Genomic DNA, 17,743 nt, shown 5'->3' on the forward strand with positions numbered 1-17,743 from the left:
ATTAGGTCATTTGATTTGTTAAGCCAAGTTGGAATTCAGAACCAATTTTGGCTACCTACACAAACTGGTGATAAATACATATCCAATGTCTGTTTTAGTTTTTATTAATATGTAAACATTTGTAGCATTTTTTTCACTTTGTCGATCAATCACAAAAAAGCACTATTACATCCATTTCATCACACATTTTACTGCAACACAATGTGAAAAAGGTAAAGGGGGATGGGTGAATAGTTATACAATCCCCTGTAGGCCTGTACATGGCCATCTCTCTGAAATATCTCTTAATAAAAGGCTTGGGTATAAAGTAAGGCTTCTGAGAATTAAACATGCCACACGATGGCAGCACAAACCTTTGAATTACAGCTGTTCTGTATTTTCCACTTGACTCTGGTTACTTGGGAGAATTCTCTTAAGAATCTGAAATTACAATGGAAGAACCGATACGGGCTGTGATTGCCAGAGCACATTTATTTGAACAAAACGCTTATCCTTCCATTCCTACAGTCTCCAACCTATAACAAATGAGGGGTTGCATAGGTTTTTTTCACCCAAATAAATTAGTTTGGTTAATGCTCTTAAATGCATTACTCAGCTTAATGGAACATATTAATTCACCAACGTTCAGAATATCTTGGGTGAACATAGATATGGGGAAAAAAGTCAATTGTTTTTGTGGAAAGTTCTTTCCAAATAACTCTGTCACTCCTATTTGTGATGGACTCAAAACACCTGTATACAAAATTGCTTCTCAGTGTTAAGGCCAATACCGTAGGAGAGAGTTGTTAGGTAAATGATCATGGTAATGCATATTTGCTGCACTAGCTATCAAATTCTACTCAATCATGCATCTGTTCTGGTTGAGGTCACTTGTAATTTAAGAACAGACACTGGACAGATTTGTGATGGCTAATTTTCATTCCTGACGATTATCAAACTGATTGGTTTAAGTTTATTCACAACTAGAAGTAATGCCATTGATCAATTTTCGTAGAACTAAAGAAAGGTGGATCAACCCAAACCTATTTCCTTCTGTGTTTCGCTAAACAATAAACATAGGCAATCTATATTCAAGCAAAATGCCTACAGCCCATAATGTCAGGTTAGTTCATTTTGCAAAAATGTAAATATTTAACAGGATTATACAGAAACCACAAAAATACTTCGTATCCTGTCAAAATCATAATCCTGAATGGCACGTGGAGAGATGACATGAGAATGGGGTTGTCTTATGCACCTTATTCAATGTAGAGGCAGCCCGCTACACTATTACAATAAGGAGTCGTGAGCTGCGTACAGCTATAGCTTAGACGTATAGATAGGCACACCCTTGGAAAGAGGAAAAGGACCTATTGGGAAAATGAGGGCCAATTGAGTGTTTGTATTCTGGGTCATTTTATTAAGGAGATAGTAGATGTGGCTTCTGCATTTAACCCAACTCCTTCTTAATTGTAGAGGTGTAAGGCTCTGCCCTGATGAGCAATTAGAACATTCTCTTTTTTACCTTGTCTGCATGGGCAGCAGCGTTCGGAATTGTTAAAACTTTCCGATGTTCAGTGGAAAGACAACGTGTCTTGATCAGGAGTGCACCTGGTGTCAGCATTTGTTTATGACAGGACCACAATTACATTGAAGTGATAGCTCGACCAAGATATTCTTCTCTGTCCCAGCCTGGAATTAGCATACTGTAGTCCAAATTCATTAATTGAAATGGTACATCCCAAGCTACAAAAACTGCATTGCAAGCGGGTACTTGCGAAATAACACTTAGAACTAAATTCAGTCATCTGTCGCACTAGCATCGATTTTATTTTGACGAAACAGCTGGCGAAAATAAGACTTCAAACTGGAACTATGCAAACTATTTTCCATAGCCAACACATCGCTTTGGTTATTCTGCTATGATGTCATCTGTAGCGAGAGAATGCTATAGGCCGTTTATCAATCCGCGTTTTTGTCCGTACTTGTGAACTCGTTTGACGTTTTCTTTCATGGCCATGTACGGTTCCAATCCAAAGAACGCAAGTTACCAAGACCGCCTAAAATTCCCAGATGTGTACTTGATCCGCCTCTTTTATGGAGGATGCATGGGTTAGTGAGTTGTTCAGCGAGAACGCATCTGATATCCCAGAAGTAATTTCAAGATGTCAGGAGAGCAGGAAAAACTTCCCGCGGGTTCGAGACACTGCACCACCAGACGCTACATTGGTGTCAGAAGGGGGATTGGCCCGGATGGCCATTGGAGAGGCGTATCTCCGTGAGGGACTTGCTATAATGAAGCGTGAGGACACGCTCTCCTGTTTGGTGGGGGTAGTGTAGCGACCTTGGTAGGGCCGCTACTCGCCCCTCCAAATGGGATAGGGCGCGGGTTCGAGACACTGCCCCGCGAGACGCTACAATATTTTATTCAGGGACTACTGAGGAGGTTACTGCCCTCATAGAGTGGAGGTGTATTGCGCAATTGCCAAGTACACATGCATCTCAATCCAGGTAGGCGCGATTTTGCAAGACCATTCTGTCAAGAACGTTCTCAAGGACACAACTAAGTTCTTAGCGTACTTGGAATTGATAAACAACCTATAGATTGGATTATCTAAGGAGAATCCTAAGTAGTTGTTCCGGGTAGTCAATAAAGTTATGTTGAAACTTGAAAAAACGCAGATTTATACCACTGTCAACAAAACTGACCTGTAAAAAATATGAAGTATCAGTTTCGTTGAAAATGAGCTTTATATAGCGTAAATGAAATTATTTCGGCGAATACAACATTGACAGGTTATTTGTGATGAACAACATTGCTAGTCTTAGTTGGAAATAATTTGGAATTTGTTTTCGTTGCAAAGCAGCTTTTGTATCTAGAAATGCACAGTTTCAATTCATGATTTTGCACACTGCTAATAATGCTAATTCCAGGCTGGAACAGAGTTGACTAATGGCTTGTGGGAAGCGTTATTTCACCCAAATCTGAATCTATTCCTTTAACATTTTACTAAGTTAGCAGCCCTTTTATACAGATGTACTTAAATTACTGCTTGCATACATTTTTGTACTTAAGCACAGTAACAAATACATGTTATGCAGTCTTACTAATTCTATCTGTGCAATTTTCCTGTTACAAATTCAAAATTGACAATGTGTGTCAACACAACTACAACTGGAGAAAAAAACAATACTTGTGGCAAATCATAACAGACTGTGTTTGTGCAAAGAAAAAAAGGCCTTTGCTAAGTGAAAAATAGAAATGCTCTACCTCAAATTATAATTATAAAAAACTGTCTTCCCACCCGCCCTCACCCCTGATGGATCAAGTGGAAACCCCCTTTGGCAACTTGCTCCCCATGTGTGTCCTCCTTTGTCCATATCATTAAGAGTCAGTATCTGAGTTTCTAAAGGAGGACATGTGGCACCACACCCTCAAGAGGATGTTCCGTCATCATCCTTCCCCAGTCTGGCCCCTCATTTAGGGCTAGAGGCTTTAGGTTATTCTCCATTAGAGCAGTTCTTTTGTCAGTGAGATTTCCACAGAGCATTGTTGTAGATCCAGCCTTCTCCCTGAAAGCAGAAACAAAGACACAAAATTGGATAAGAATCCTTGGTTAGATAGAGACAAATTCACCTGGAGCCAAACTAAGGGACAGCCATGTGAAAGCTAAGCTTCAGCACAAGCAGGCCAAAAGAGAAAAGAGGGATAAAAAGATGGAGTTGAATAGTATTGTATGAGTTAATCCTAAAGCCCTAACCCAAAACATATTTACTGCTGCCTCAACTCTTCACCTCTTTGCTGAAATATTTAGGTGTCCAGGGTGAGTTTTCTGCAGCCCTCTGTCTTTCCTCCCCTCTTTGGCGCTCCTCCAGGCGATGCTTGTGTTCCGTGGCCTCATCAATATTTCCTTCTTTCAATGACTTGGTGACATTCTGCCATAAGCGCCTACAAAAACCAAACACAATTAAGTCAAGATGCCCATTCATAGCTGCCCAAATTGCTACTATAAAAGCTACACCATTGCAAAACATTTGAAAACCGTTTGAAATGGAAATCTTAGGTTAACGTGTTATTGGTAGTACCTCTGTTCCAGTCCTATTAATTTCTGTTTTGTGCTAAATGAATACCAAAACTACAAAATTTTGGACCCAAAGGCATCTTACCTGGACTCATTCCGTCCCTGCTTCTCCACAGGCCGGAGCTTCTTCTTGATGATTGGCAGTTTGGCTGTGTCAATGACTTTGGTCTCCCCACTGCTATAAGTGAATTCCAGGGTTCCGTTCCACTCCCCCTGGGCCTTGCATACAATGGTGTTGGTTGGGTTGTGTTTGACTTCTGCAGTAACCCTGAGAAAAATACAGCAGCCATTTTAGAAGACCTACAGTATTTAGTGTCAGACAGCTCATCATTGCTCAATTTTACTCTTTGGATAGATTGTACTGCCATAGTAATATTGTTTTGCAAGGTCCATTCTTCTCTACTGTTCTCCCTCTTTCAGGTGCATTACATTTGAAGTGGCTTGTACAACAAAAATGTTCATCTTATCAGCTCAGGCACCTGAACCAGCAACCTTTCTGATACTGGGAATATTTTCTGCTACTACCACTAGACTATGTGCTACCTTCCTCCCACTCCCACAAATTCACAAACCTACCTGTGTACTTTCCCTCCATAGAAAGGTTTGGTGTGGAATGTGACAGTGGCTGAGTAGCCACTCTTGGCACAGTTGATGGTGACTTTGCCACCCAGCTCCACCCATGGTACAGTGAGGATGGAGCGGGCATAGGCACAGGGCAGCGTGAAGACATACTCCTCGTCATGCTCTAGAAGACATAAGGTCCCTAGGGAGCAGAGAGGGAGAAGTCAATGGGTCAGCTCAGATAAAAGTCAGCATCTCACTTCAGCTAGCTTTTCAGGTTTTAACTATATATCATTTCTTCTATCCTAGCCAAGTCTCTAATCTGCTTGCATGCGACTTCCCCGTCATTTGTTTTGGTACTTGCCATATGTGCTATGCTTTTCGGCATGAATATTATAGAGGTATACATCATACCACACATAAGATCTAAAATAATCTGTACAGATTTCAAAGAACAGCAGCTGATAGGATCCCATGAGCACAATGAAATTATCCTAGACTAGAAAAATGTGATTTAATTGTTTTCAACTATATGAGATAGGAATACTTTCATGCACTTCCTGCTTGCAGGTGTTATAATTTGAAAAGTCAAAGACAATCATGGAGAGGCAGCAATATGTTTTGTATGACCGGTTTCATTGCCTGATGTAATGCCACCTAACATAACAGATGCTAAATTTCATCCCAGATTTAAAGGCACAGAATGAGGCTTTATTTGTACTTCTGACACTCTGGGGCTGATCATATTTCACCCAAATCCTTCTACATACTCAGCCTGTGCTCCCATCATGCCTAGTTATTCAGGAATGCTTAATGTGTGTTCTCCATCCTTTCTGATCTAAGCAGTTATTTGTGTACCTAGAACTTTCAATCCACCCCCCAAAATATGTAACTTAACATTATTTTGTATGTATGGCATACACGTGACCAGTCAAAAGGTTTTTAGAGGTCTCTTCTAGGCTTTGTGTGCATGTTTGTCTATTCCACTGCTGATAACCCCCCCAAAAGTTGTAAGACATTCTTAGTCATTCTCAAGACAAGACTTTGATACTGGTCAAGAGGGATGTTTTTGTTCGGACTGACATATGCCCATATGATTCGGGTGCTGAAAAATGCAATCCATGTCTCTGGAGCTTTTGAAGTCGTTCATGGGTATGCTGTTGTGTTGCTTATTTGTTTTTGAAACGTTGACACAGAAAGGTGAAGCATAGATTTTATATAATAAAGATTACAGCATAAAAATTCTGGAAATCAGAATTCCGCCCTAGCTAATCTTTGTTTGCAGTAAGCTCTGATTGTAGTGTAATGAGACAGTCAGGTATATATAGCTGGTGAACGCTCAACCATTTGGCCTGTTAACCAAAATGGCATTGACTGTGCCTAAATAAAACTTGCTAAAGTTGTAAAGTTGACATCCATGTTTATAAAAAAAACTTGTTTGTAGTGTTGTTATTTCTGATCGCAATCATTCTTTATAGTACATTTTAAGAGTGGAGAGGCTATGTAAAACATTTACAATGCAAGGTGAGCATCATGGGAACATTTGTAAATGACTACAATGGCTCTCAGAAGTATTGACCCCCTTTGGATTGTTCCACATTTTACTGTGTTACAACATGAAATCAAAATTCATTTAAATAGGATTTGTTTCCTCTGATCAACACAACACAGTTGACTCCATTCAACTTATGTGATTACTAAAGACAGCTGGTTGCACCACTGCTTATTCAGGTGTGTCATAGCAAATGGGGCGAATACTTATGCAATACATTTTCTGTTTAGTTTATTTGGAACAATTTGCAGATTTTATTTTTCACTTTGGTATTATGGATTGTTTTTGTGTATCACTGGCAAAACCCCTGAATAAATCCATTTTGATTTCATGGAAAGGTCCAAGGCGGTGTGAATAATTGAGAGCCACTGTAACAGTCCCCTAAAACAATGACTGACTTCATGTCAACATGAAGTTGTTGACATGATAGCACAAACAGATCTGTGACCAGGCTGCACTAATACATGACGATAACAATGCTATGCTTTTGGTTCTTTGAAAAAATCTCTCTGATCTGGAAATATCAAAGACATCCTTTAGTGGAAATGGGGTACTAGACAAAACACATTTCCTAGGCTCGCAAAACTCCCAAGTGTTATTTATCACTCCTAAGTGAGACCTGAAAACAAAGGCTGCAAATTTGCCCATGCAGGATTCTTGACCTTGGAACAGGTTACTGTAGATATATATAAGCTATGTATAAAAGGGCATCATTCTTTTTTTACAACTACATTTTTTAAATCTAATCCATTCTACTTGCACAGTGCTGCTCCTTCTCCATAATATATAATTAGATGTTGGAGTCAGTAATTCAATCAGTAGATTTGGCTTGGTATGTGGCTCTTGTTTATTCTTGTGTAGATTGGTAAGTTTACTAATGCCCAAATGGCCTTGATTTTTGTTAAAACTAATTAAACTGGACATGCCGTTGAATACTGCAAAAGGAAAATGAATGCAAATTATACATAAATTATACCATAAGTGCATGTGAAACATAAAACCTTGAATTGCAGCTGCAACATTCAGTCTTTATTAGTGTTCAGGTTCAGCAAAACCAACCAATGGATGGTCCCAAAGCAACCGCAGTGATTTAAGGCTCATTAGCAACATTGATGATTAGCATTGTTAGCCTGGGGTTTTTCCAGTTATTCAGGCTGAAAAGTGAACCCCCACTAAGCACGACTCGCCCATTCATTGATTTCTCTCTTCTTGCAATGGTCTTTTGGGACATGTGGAATAGATTTCAAGCAATGGAGGATATTACAGAGAACTCTGACGCACAGCATGTCCACCTATGTACTCATGTAGTCTTGCCATAAGGCCAATTGTAAAGTAGTACAAATGAGCAAACCTACCAAATGAGCAATGCTTTCATGCTTGCTCATGTCTTTATCATGAAACCAATAATGTTCTGAGCAAAACACAGTGGTTATCACATTGAAGTAGTCTGTATTTATTTAGGGTGAACTTCCTGAATAAAACCCCTATTATAATTGAGTCTGGAGAGCATTCAAATAAAAACCCTTTCACAAGACTGGCTGGCTTAAAACAGAGTTGGGGAGTAACGGATAAAAAAAAAAAACAGTAACTGTAATCAATTACGTTACCAACTAAAATATTGTAATCGGATTACAGATACTTTAAAAAATATATATAATTACTTTTGGATTACTGCAATTGAAAAATAATAGGTGCGCGATATAATTCTGACACACCACACATTTGTTTTTTTAATAACATTTTTTAAAAACATTGTCATTTGAACCAAAATAACAATTGAGCACCTCAGTTGTTGTGTGTGATCATCATGCGCGCAAACATGGACGTGCTTAAATTATTAAAGAGTGTTCAAATGTTTAGGCTATTCCTGTTTGTTTAATGCCCCTTAATATGAAAGTAATCTAAAAGTAATTCAAAGTAATCAGATTGTTACTGTTTTTGAGTAATCTAAAAGTTACGTTACTGATTACAAATGTGGCCACCAGAAAATACCCCAAGTGCAGAATATATCTAATATTTACTTTCAATACTCTCCTATTCCTTTAAACATTAGCTAATTCAGAACCAAGTTAACATGTTAATATGACTCTTGAAGAAGCCGCCATGACTCCCAGCTTCCTACCCCCAAAGATACCATTCAAACTTCCACTAACTGTAACTTCATGAACTCTATATTTAAAAACAGAAGCATGTGTGTATCAGCAATTTTTTTTATAAAGGCATATCTTTTTTGTTATTTGATGCTTTATTTGACAGGAAAATTATGAAAGGAGTTTTTTGTTGAAAGAGTGGTAGGTCTGTACATGTGCACCAGAGGCACCTCAATGAGCACAATGCATATCGTTTAACTCACCTTCCCCAATCATGGACACACCAATTGACATGCCCATGAATTTGCTTCTAGTCCACACATGGGCGCTGACACACATCCCCTTCTCTGGGCACTCGCAGTAGAACCCTGAAACAGGCGGGTGGTGAGACACTTGCTCCGCCACAAAGCGAAGCCAATAAGACCCAGCCCCCGACGAATCATCCTGATGAGGTGTGTTTTTGGGGCCCCTGGAGGTTTGTTCTTTTTGGCCCTGTGACCTGAGGGGCCTCACTTTGCCACGGGGAACCTCCCAGGAGCAGTGAAAAGTTTCTCCCAGCGCCGGGTTGTAGGGCTTCTTGGCCACGGCTCCTTTGCGGCCCTCGTGGAATGCCGTAAGGTAGTACTCGACAAAGCGTACAATGCGTTCCTCCGCTGTGGCGCCAGCTGTGATGGACAGGAACATGTCCGGGTGGGCCATAAAGTTAGCATACATCTCCAACAGGGAGCGCTTCTCCAAAATGAATGTAGGCAGAACCACCTGGAGTATAGAGTGGGAGGTGACTTCATGAGAGAGATACAGTACAAGATACAAGAAAACAGTAAAGAGGAGCAATAGCTCTATTTTAGACTAAAAGCCTGTTTTGATATGCCGGCCTTGTGAAATGGCCATATCAGTAAGTAACTTCAAGCAGTTCCTCAAAAGCAATTAAGACATCCCTACATTATACATTCAGAGAACCAGTACTGGCTGTACCATATTTAACATTCCAAAGAACATACCTTGGGGAGGGAGGAATGAGCATTAGCTGTCTTACCCGGGTGAGGTCCATGCCCAGTTTGAGCTGGGAGAGGAGGTGCAGAATAATGCTTCGCTGGTCGTCCAACACTCCCAGGTCTTCCTCCTCATTGTCTTCCATGTCAGTCACCTCCTCAGTGGGGCTGATGGCGTCCAACCCTGCTGGGTGCTGCTGAAACCACAGAGATGGAGACTGTTTTAACTGTGATAAGGTTTCTCTGCTGGTAAACTTCAACAGGATTTCCTGAAATTTGTGAAAGAAAATCTCCCAAAATATCACTGGAAGTCGATGTGGAGAACCCTTTTTCTTATACCGATCATTACATTTACATTTTAGTCATTCTGCAGACTCTAACAGAGCGAATTATAGTTAGCTTGGTGGAAACAACCATATAACCTAGTATATTTTACTTAACCAAGCATATTTTCCTCTGTGCTAGCTATCAGCAAATTTAGTGATAGAAAACATAATTTTTTATAATATTGCCAGTATAAGAGAGCCTGTGAAGTTATTTTAGACACTCTTTAGAATCCAAAGGTAGGGTTTCCATTATTTAGGTGACAGGACAGAAAAGCGCTTTTCTGGGCTGAGTGGGAGTTGCCCTCCTGTACTGTAGTGGTGGGATGGCTAAGGTAGACAAGTACCACGTAGCACCATGGTCTAGTTCTGGACACAAACGTCAACTGGAAGCCAGTGGGGAGTTTAGACGAGGAGACTGAAATGGGAACCTGATTGAACACAAGGTTCATCTACTTATTGGAACAGTAATGAAAAAAAAACAATACAGTACAAGAAAAGCAATTTTAATTGCTAATACAAACACTATCTATTACTTAGAAAGCATGTATGGACCTACAACTCCATATGGAAGAAAAACCATCAGAAGAACCAATTAGGTGCCCTCCAGCAGATTTAATTAGATTTAATTTTAACCATTAATTGTTTTTATTTTACTATTTTTAACTTAAACGAAACAGGAAAGTACACACTAAAGGGACAAAATATATTTTTTTAGAGCAAAGTGTTTTATATTGACAACTGCAAATTTCAAGGGGGCTATAAAGGAGTTGGTCTGAAATAAATATGTGACCTTGTCAAGATCTCCATTATGTAACAAAAGAGTTTTATTAAAAACATTTACCAATTATTTAACCAGGTAAGCCTTACTGTTGAGGGCGACCTGGCCAAAGGCATTTAAATCCCGGACGAGACAGTACGCAAAACAACAAATACAGCGGGACATGTACACATAGGAATAGCGTATTCAATGGGAGCCATTGTCAGGTATCAGCTCTTTTATTTTATTTTTGAAGGTGTAAAGAAAGACATCCAGGTAGAGCTTAATGGTCTTTTGTAATCTGATATATCAAACCAATCTTTGGCTGCAGCAAGCTGAAATGAGTAACAACCAAAGGAAGAATTGGCTTGATATATCAGATTGACATATCTTCAGGTGCACATAGTGAACTGGTAGGGAGGGCATTTACCTAGAAGTTTCTACAAAGCAGATGGTAAATTATATCGAACTTACGGAGTAGCCTTTTAGCAGCCAACCTTAAGATTATGTTGCCATAGTCGAGGATTGCCAGGATTGTCATTTTGACAAAATATACTTAACACCATGGATAAGAATCCAATTCTGAATTTAACTTTAGACTGCTGGTGGGCAATGTAGGTTTTGAATGAGGATGAGCAGTCAAGCCAGTTATAAGAGCTGCAAAAGAGAACAAAATAGGACCATCACACTTGTCAAGCCATACCTGGGACAACTATTGTGATTTTTGTGTACATTAGAAAGAAGCCTGTACATCTTCAAATACCATACAAGGAAACAACCATTTGCATTTTTCCGTGCATCCTTGTTCTATCCGTTAACATTTTTACCCTTACATCATTGTAATGATGATTTAGCAACACAAAGGTAATCAAGGTATATCATTGAATTTCCCTGACAGAGTGCATTGCTTGATTCCATCTAACTTAGTGCTTCCAGCTCAGCCCTGACTCAGAATGCCTTGACAAGGCTTTGACGTGGTTGTTATATAGCAGTGAACATTGAGAGGGTTGTGTCCTTCGTTTGTGTTCCAGCAGTCTTCTTGAAGCGGATCTAATCTAGGTTAAAGAAGAGCCCTTTGATATCTCCTGAAGTAACTTGAGGCAGAAAAAAATTGAGCCTAATGTATAATGCAAGAAAGTGCTCCTAAGCCTTTAGGCAACAAATACTCTTCTACTTTTCCTTCCTATTCACTTTCCTTAGCTTTTATTTCTACAGAATGAATCTGACACGACAAAGACTAAAAATCGAAAGAAACCACCACCAAAAATGTTACTGACTGCTAGACAGAATACAGTTTTTGAATTAAGGAATTATACACCTACCATTACTTGCTGAATGCACAGATGACTAATTCAAATATCAGGAGCTTATTGTACTCTAGGAACAACCAATTGGAATAAGAAATCAAAAACATTTACTATGGTTAAGGAAAAAAAAAGAGGAACAACACCAGTGATGTGCCTTTTTTTCACCTGAATATTCCATACCACACCAAACACAGAGCTCCCAGAGCTAACAGGCTCCAGAATCAGGGGGATGTAAAAAGATAGAATAAAAACAAGTGGGAGAATGAGGGTGCTCTGTTGTGATGTCAACACACTTGCTAATAAAAAGACAACAAGATAACAACAGGAAATTGCTTAAGAGGTTGTCTCAGTTCCACCTCTGAAAGCAGTTTCATGTACACGCCTTTACCCCTCAGAGGTCATGTGTTGCTAAAAGGGAACCTAACCTGTGAGGGAACAATGAACAATGTTGTCTAAAATGTCTACTTTTACGCTACTCTGGTGTTTATGCTAAACTGAAAGTCCTGAAACAATCTAACCATAAGGAATGCAACAGCATTCAAACTATATATTTTCTGAGATGTGAAATAAAAATGTGGGACCTGAATTGCTTAGTGGTCCCATCCTTGCAGTTACTGGTCCTAATGTGTGTGCAAGCATTGCAAAATATATAAACACATACAATGGCTTTGGAATGTACAGTATTCAAACCCCTTTGGTTTTTCCACATTTTGTTGTGTTATAGACTTGATTTATAGTTAGATTTTTTCCCCTTCAATCTACACACAATACCACATAATGATGAACCAAAAACACATTTTAGAATGTGCCAGTTTATTAAAACAAAAACCTAAAATATCTAATGTAAATAAGTATTCAATCTACATTGTAAAAATGCCTTTGACAGCAATCACAGCCTTATTACTATGGTTATGCCTCTACCAGCTTTGCACAGCTGGATTTGGGCAGTTTCTCCCATTTTTCCAAGTAGATCTTCTCATGCACTTTCATATTGGTTGAGGAGTGTCAGTGAGCAGCCATCTTCAAGTCTCCCCACAGATGTTCAATAGGCCTCAAGTGCAGGCTTTGACTGAGCCACTAAAGAACATTCACTGACCAAAACCACTACAGTATTGTATTTTCTGCAAGGTCCAGTCGCTGAGAAGCATCCCCGTAGAATGATGCTCCCACCAGAATTTTTCCCCGTAAGGATACTATTAGCCAGGTGATGAGGATTACTTTATTTTCGCCAAAAATAATGTTTGGTGTCAGGCCTAATAGATTCATTTTGGTTAATCTTTTTCCTCATGCTCTCAGAGTTCTTTAAGTTCCATTTGGCAAACTCCAGGCAGCATTTGATATGCCTTTTACTCAGGAGTGGTTTCAGTCTAGCCACTACCATTAAGGCCTTATTCATGTAGGGATGGTTGTCCCTCTGGCAGGTTCTCCCATTCATGCAGAGAAACTCTGAAGCTCTGTTACAGTAGGAATTGGGTGTCTTGCCCAGTTACCTAGTTTGGCTGGATGGCTGGCTTTAGGATGAGTCTTGGTTCCAAACTTCTGCCATTTCACAACGATGAAGCCCACTGTGCAGCTGGGAACTTTCAATGCTTTAGCCAGACTTTCCCAGATCCATGCCTCAACACAATTGTATCTTGGAAGTCTACGGAGAGTTCTTTGGACTTCATGGTTTGGTTTAATAGATTTTGGAAATGTGGGACCTTATATAGACAGTTGTATACCTTTCTAAATCATGTCCAATCAATTGAATTTTCCACAGGTGGACTACAATAAAGTTCTACATACAGTACATCAAGGATAACGAAAGGACACACAAAGCTTTTGAGTGTCATGGCTAAGGGTCTGAATTCTTATTTAAATGAGATCAGATTTTTTTATGTACATTTGTTTTGCATAAATTACAAATGTAATTTATCCTTCAACACAGGAAGGAGGTCTTGACCAACCAGAGGAGTCAGATAAAGAGGTTCTGTAGAAATATTCAGCCACCTCAACATGGCCTGGTAGCTCATCTTACTTTTTGATGTAAGACTATAATATATACTATTTGATATATAATGAATGACTATAATATATATAGTCATTCATTATATATATATATATATATATATATATATATATATATATATATATAAACACACATGCTGGTCATAAAATAAGAATATCATCAAAAAGTTGATTTATTTCAGTAATTCCATTCAAAAAGTGAAACTTGTATATTATAGTCATTCATTACACACAGACTTTCAAAGATTTCAAATGTTTATTTCTTTTAATTGTGATGATTATAACTGACAACTAATGAAAATCCCAAATTCAGTATCTCAGAAAATTTTAATATTGTGAAAAGGTTCAATATTGAAGACACCTGGTGCCACACTCTAATCAGCTAATTAACCCAAAACACCTGCAAAGGCCTTTAAATGGTCTCTCAGTCTAGTTCTGTAGGCAACACAATCATGGGGAAGACTGCTGACTTGACAGCTGTCCAAACGACGACCATTGACACCTTGCACAAGGAGGGCAAGACACAAAAGGTCATAGCTAAAGAGGCTGGCTGTTCACAGAGCTCTGTGTCCAAGCACATTAATAGAGAGGCTGAACAAAATTATATTTTTGTTTTTGCACCTATTTATCATGAGCTGAACTCAAAGATCTAAGACTTTCTCTATGTACACAAAAGGCCTATTTCTCTCAAATATTGTTCCCAAATCTGTCTAAATCTGTGTTAGTGAGCACTTCTCCTTTGCAGAGATAATCCATCTACCTCACGTGTGGCATATCAAGATGCTGATTAAAGGCCACTCTAAAATGTGCAGTTCCATCACACAGCACAATGCCACAGATGTAGCAAGTTTTGAGGGAGCATGCAATTGGCATGCTGACTGCAAGAATGTCCACCAGAGCTGCTGCCCGTGAATTGAATGTTCGACCTGACAGCTGTTCGTCGTCGTAATCGACTTGAGTGGGAAATTGCTCACATTCGATGGCATCTGACACTTTGGAGTGGTGTTCGCTTCCCGGATGAATCCTGGTTTTCACTGTACAGGGCAGATTGCAGACAGCGTGTATGGCATCGTGTGGGTGAACAGTTTGCTGATGTCAACGTTGTGGATCGAGTGGCCCATGTTGGTGGTGGGGTTATGGTATGGGCAGGCGTGTGTTATGGACAACAAACACAGGTGCATTTTATTGATGGCATTTTGAATGCACAGAGATACCGTGACAAGATCCTGAGGCCCATTGTTGTGCCATTCATCCACAACCATCACCTCATGTTGCAGCTTGATAATGCACAGCCCCATGTTGCAAGGATCTGTACACAATTCCTGGAAGCTGAAAACAACCCAGTTCTTGCATGGCCAGCATACTCAACGGACCCATTGAGCATGTTTGGGATGCGTGTTCCAGGTCCTGCCAATATCCAGCAACTTCGCACAGCCATTGAAGAGGAGGGGACCTACATTCCACAGGCCACAATCAACAACCTGATCAATTATATGCAAATGAGATGTGTTGCACTGCGTGAGGCAAATGGTGGTCACACCAGAAGGCCTGCCTGTCTTCCAAGATCCTTGAAAACTTCTACCGCTGCACAAATTGTGAACAGTGTGGTTTGGCGGACGCTCCATGGCTGACGAAGGAAGGCCCTGTACAACCCAACACATCACTGGTGCCCAGCTCCCAGCCATCATAGACCTCCAGCGCAAGCGGTGTCTGCGTATGTCTGTGTATAATTGCCGTCATCTAACTTCACACAGTATATTTTTTGTACTAAATGCTTTTAACGACAACGATTCCAGCAGCTCAGACTCAAGAAATCAACTTTTAGGGCTACTCACTCAATATGAACAGGAGAGCCTCGTATGGACTTTGACAAGTGAGGTGAAGTCAGGAGTCATTTCTGTTGAAGCAGTGTGCGGTACTGCTGCAAGATGTTCATCAGTGCGCTTGGACTTGTTGAATTGTAGCATTGGGTGACAGTTTTTGTATTTCGCTGCTTGCTCTGGAAGTGCCTGAGCAAATTGTACTCTTAAAAAACTGTGACGTTAGCTTAACATATTAAGCAAGTTGCTTTACCTGTGACATCTGCAAATAAATATTTTCCTGTCAATAGTTTTTTAAATACCCTGCTTTCGATATCAACTTTTCTTAGGCTAATTTTCAGAGATCGCTAGCCATCAATTGCGTATAATACGTACAAATGATAACTTCCGCGCATGGATTGTGGTGCTGGTCCCTACGTATCATAGCAACGCAAATACCTTGTTTCAACTTGAAGGTATTTTAAACAGACAGTTTGATACTGCTGTACTTATTTTTCTTAGGCTAATTTCCAGAGATCGCTAGCCATCAATTGCGTATAATACGTACAAATGATAACTTCCGCGCATGGATTGTGGTGCTGGTCCCTACGTATCATAGCAACGCAAATACCTTGTTTCAACTTGAAGGTATTTTAAACAGACAGTTTGATACTGCTGTACTTATTACTGGGAGTGCCATAAATATGAAACAGTAAATAAACGAAATCTGCGGACCTCGTCAGGTATTTTTTATTTTGTATTATTTTAAAAGTTTTGGATGTATCGCGGGCCGGATAGAATGACTCGGATCCGGCCCGGGGGCCTTATCTTGTCCAGGTCTGATCTACTAACCCTCCTGAACTCTGTGACCCATCATTAACCGTACCCACCCGCCCACCGCTCAGCACTGCAACAAGAGCCCTTGTTGCACTGCATATTTAGAATTGCCTTTGTACTTGCATTTTTCAGTTGATACATGTACATGTCTACCTCTGGAACTTCATTGCTGCTATCCCGGCATTTCATTTGCACATGCAACCTTACATTTCCAGTTTGCTTGATTTCACAGTTAGAATTTCCATTTGTATTGTATTTGCCTACATGGCATATCGATATATTCCACTTGTAACATACATGATATTTAATACTTGTACATTTCCTGCCCTCTTCTATTTGCACTTCTGGTTAGATACTAACTGCATTTCCTTGTATTGTTCAATGACAATAAAGTTGAATCTAATCTTATCTTGACATAAAAAGTAATAGCAAGGTTTATCTCTAAGTCAAGTGTTATAGCAAAAGCAAGCTACAATATCTCAATGTCTGTGAATATATTATGTATGTTTTAACCTGTTTATAAATTATTTTAAATTAGTTAAGGAACATTTGATTTTGCTATTTGGCCAACATGCTATTATCACGTCTGGTGGGGATAGACAATGTATTTGAGCATTACGTTGGACATAGAAGCGCGCATTGCATGTTAGCTGCATCATTGGGAGACCAGAGTTCCAATCCTGCTCGATGATTAGCCTAGTGGTCCCTTGGAAGGCTGTGCAATTAGCCTGCACTGTCTCGGTTTGGGAGGTTTGTAATAAAATGTTGTTGCCTTGCCTCGTCTCGTTCTAATGTGACAGAAAATGTATTATTTCCTGAGTGTAAAGTTTCAAAGCTACAGTTCCTTATCAAGCAAGCAGCATGATGAAAAACAAGAATTACATTGACTGTGCTTTGGAAGACTTATACCTCATATCTGCCAGTACTTTACTGCTATATAATCACTAAATTGGCCACTTTATTTGGATGGCATTGAGACACAATGTGATTGGACACAAAGTCTTTAAGGGTTTTGCCTGTTATTTATTGTTATAGGGTCTGACAGATTGATAAACCACAGAGGCAGTTACTCATTGGAAATAATCATGTTATAGGTCATTTTGTTTGGGTAAATAACAAATGCAAAGCTAATTGAAATTCAGCAAAACATCTCCGCAGTGTAACAAAAAAGAGCGGAATTTGGCTGTAAAATGAAAGTCATTTACATTTAAAAAACCCCTCATCCAGTTTGGTGCATTTATCTTAAGACACCAAAGTTGGATAACCACACATTTCAGCTATAATAAGTTAACTTTACTCATTGTTCTTACAAAGTATACCATTTGGAACCTAGGAGACATAAAAAGACATAAAAAATAACCATCATCATTTGAACCACAACACTTCCAACAAATAGCTAAAAGTTAAGAAAAGATCTCAAAACACAACTATCTCACTCAGGCACTCACACACAC

At 39.5% G+C, this 17,743-nt stretch overlaps 1 protein-coding gene across 4 annotated transcripts in view; it reads right to left on the reverse strand.

Annotated features, from left to right (window-relative positions):
* Nucleotides 1-90: 90 nt before the first annotated feature.
* The window catches only part of LOC105008062 (oxysterol-binding protein-related protein 10), an 84,018-nt gene continuing 66,365 nt past the window's right edge, over nucleotides 91-17,743 (reverse strand). For 3 of the 4 annotated variants that reach the window (XM_013135683.4, XM_013135685.4, XM_020050428.3), the window contains exons 8-13: nucleotides 9,301-9,453; nucleotides 8,528-9,023; nucleotides 4,638-4,824; nucleotides 4,147-4,329; nucleotides 3,775-3,928; nucleotides 91-3,552 (exon numbers count right to left, since the gene is read on the reverse strand). In XM_013135683.4, coding sequence (XP_012991137.2) covers nucleotides 3,508-3,552; nucleotides 3,775-3,928; nucleotides 4,147-4,329; nucleotides 4,638-4,824; nucleotides 8,528-9,023; nucleotides 9,301-9,453 — 1,218 coding nt within the window. In that variant the 3' untranslated portion in view covers nucleotides 91-3,507. The remainder of the gene's footprint in view (nucleotides 3,553-3,774; nucleotides 3,929-4,146; nucleotides 4,330-4,637; nucleotides 4,825-8,527; nucleotides 9,024-9,300; nucleotides 9,454-17,743) is intronic. The other variant, XM_013135684.4, reaches the window with a different exon arrangement.

The sequence above is a fragment of the Esox lucius genome, chromosome 10 (genome assembly GCF_011004845.1).
Source record: "Esox lucius isolate fEsoLuc1 chromosome 10, fEsoLuc1.pri, whole genome shotgun sequence".
Taxonomy (NCBI): domain Eukaryota; kingdom Metazoa; phylum Chordata; class Actinopteri; order Esociformes; family Esocidae; genus Esox; species Esox lucius.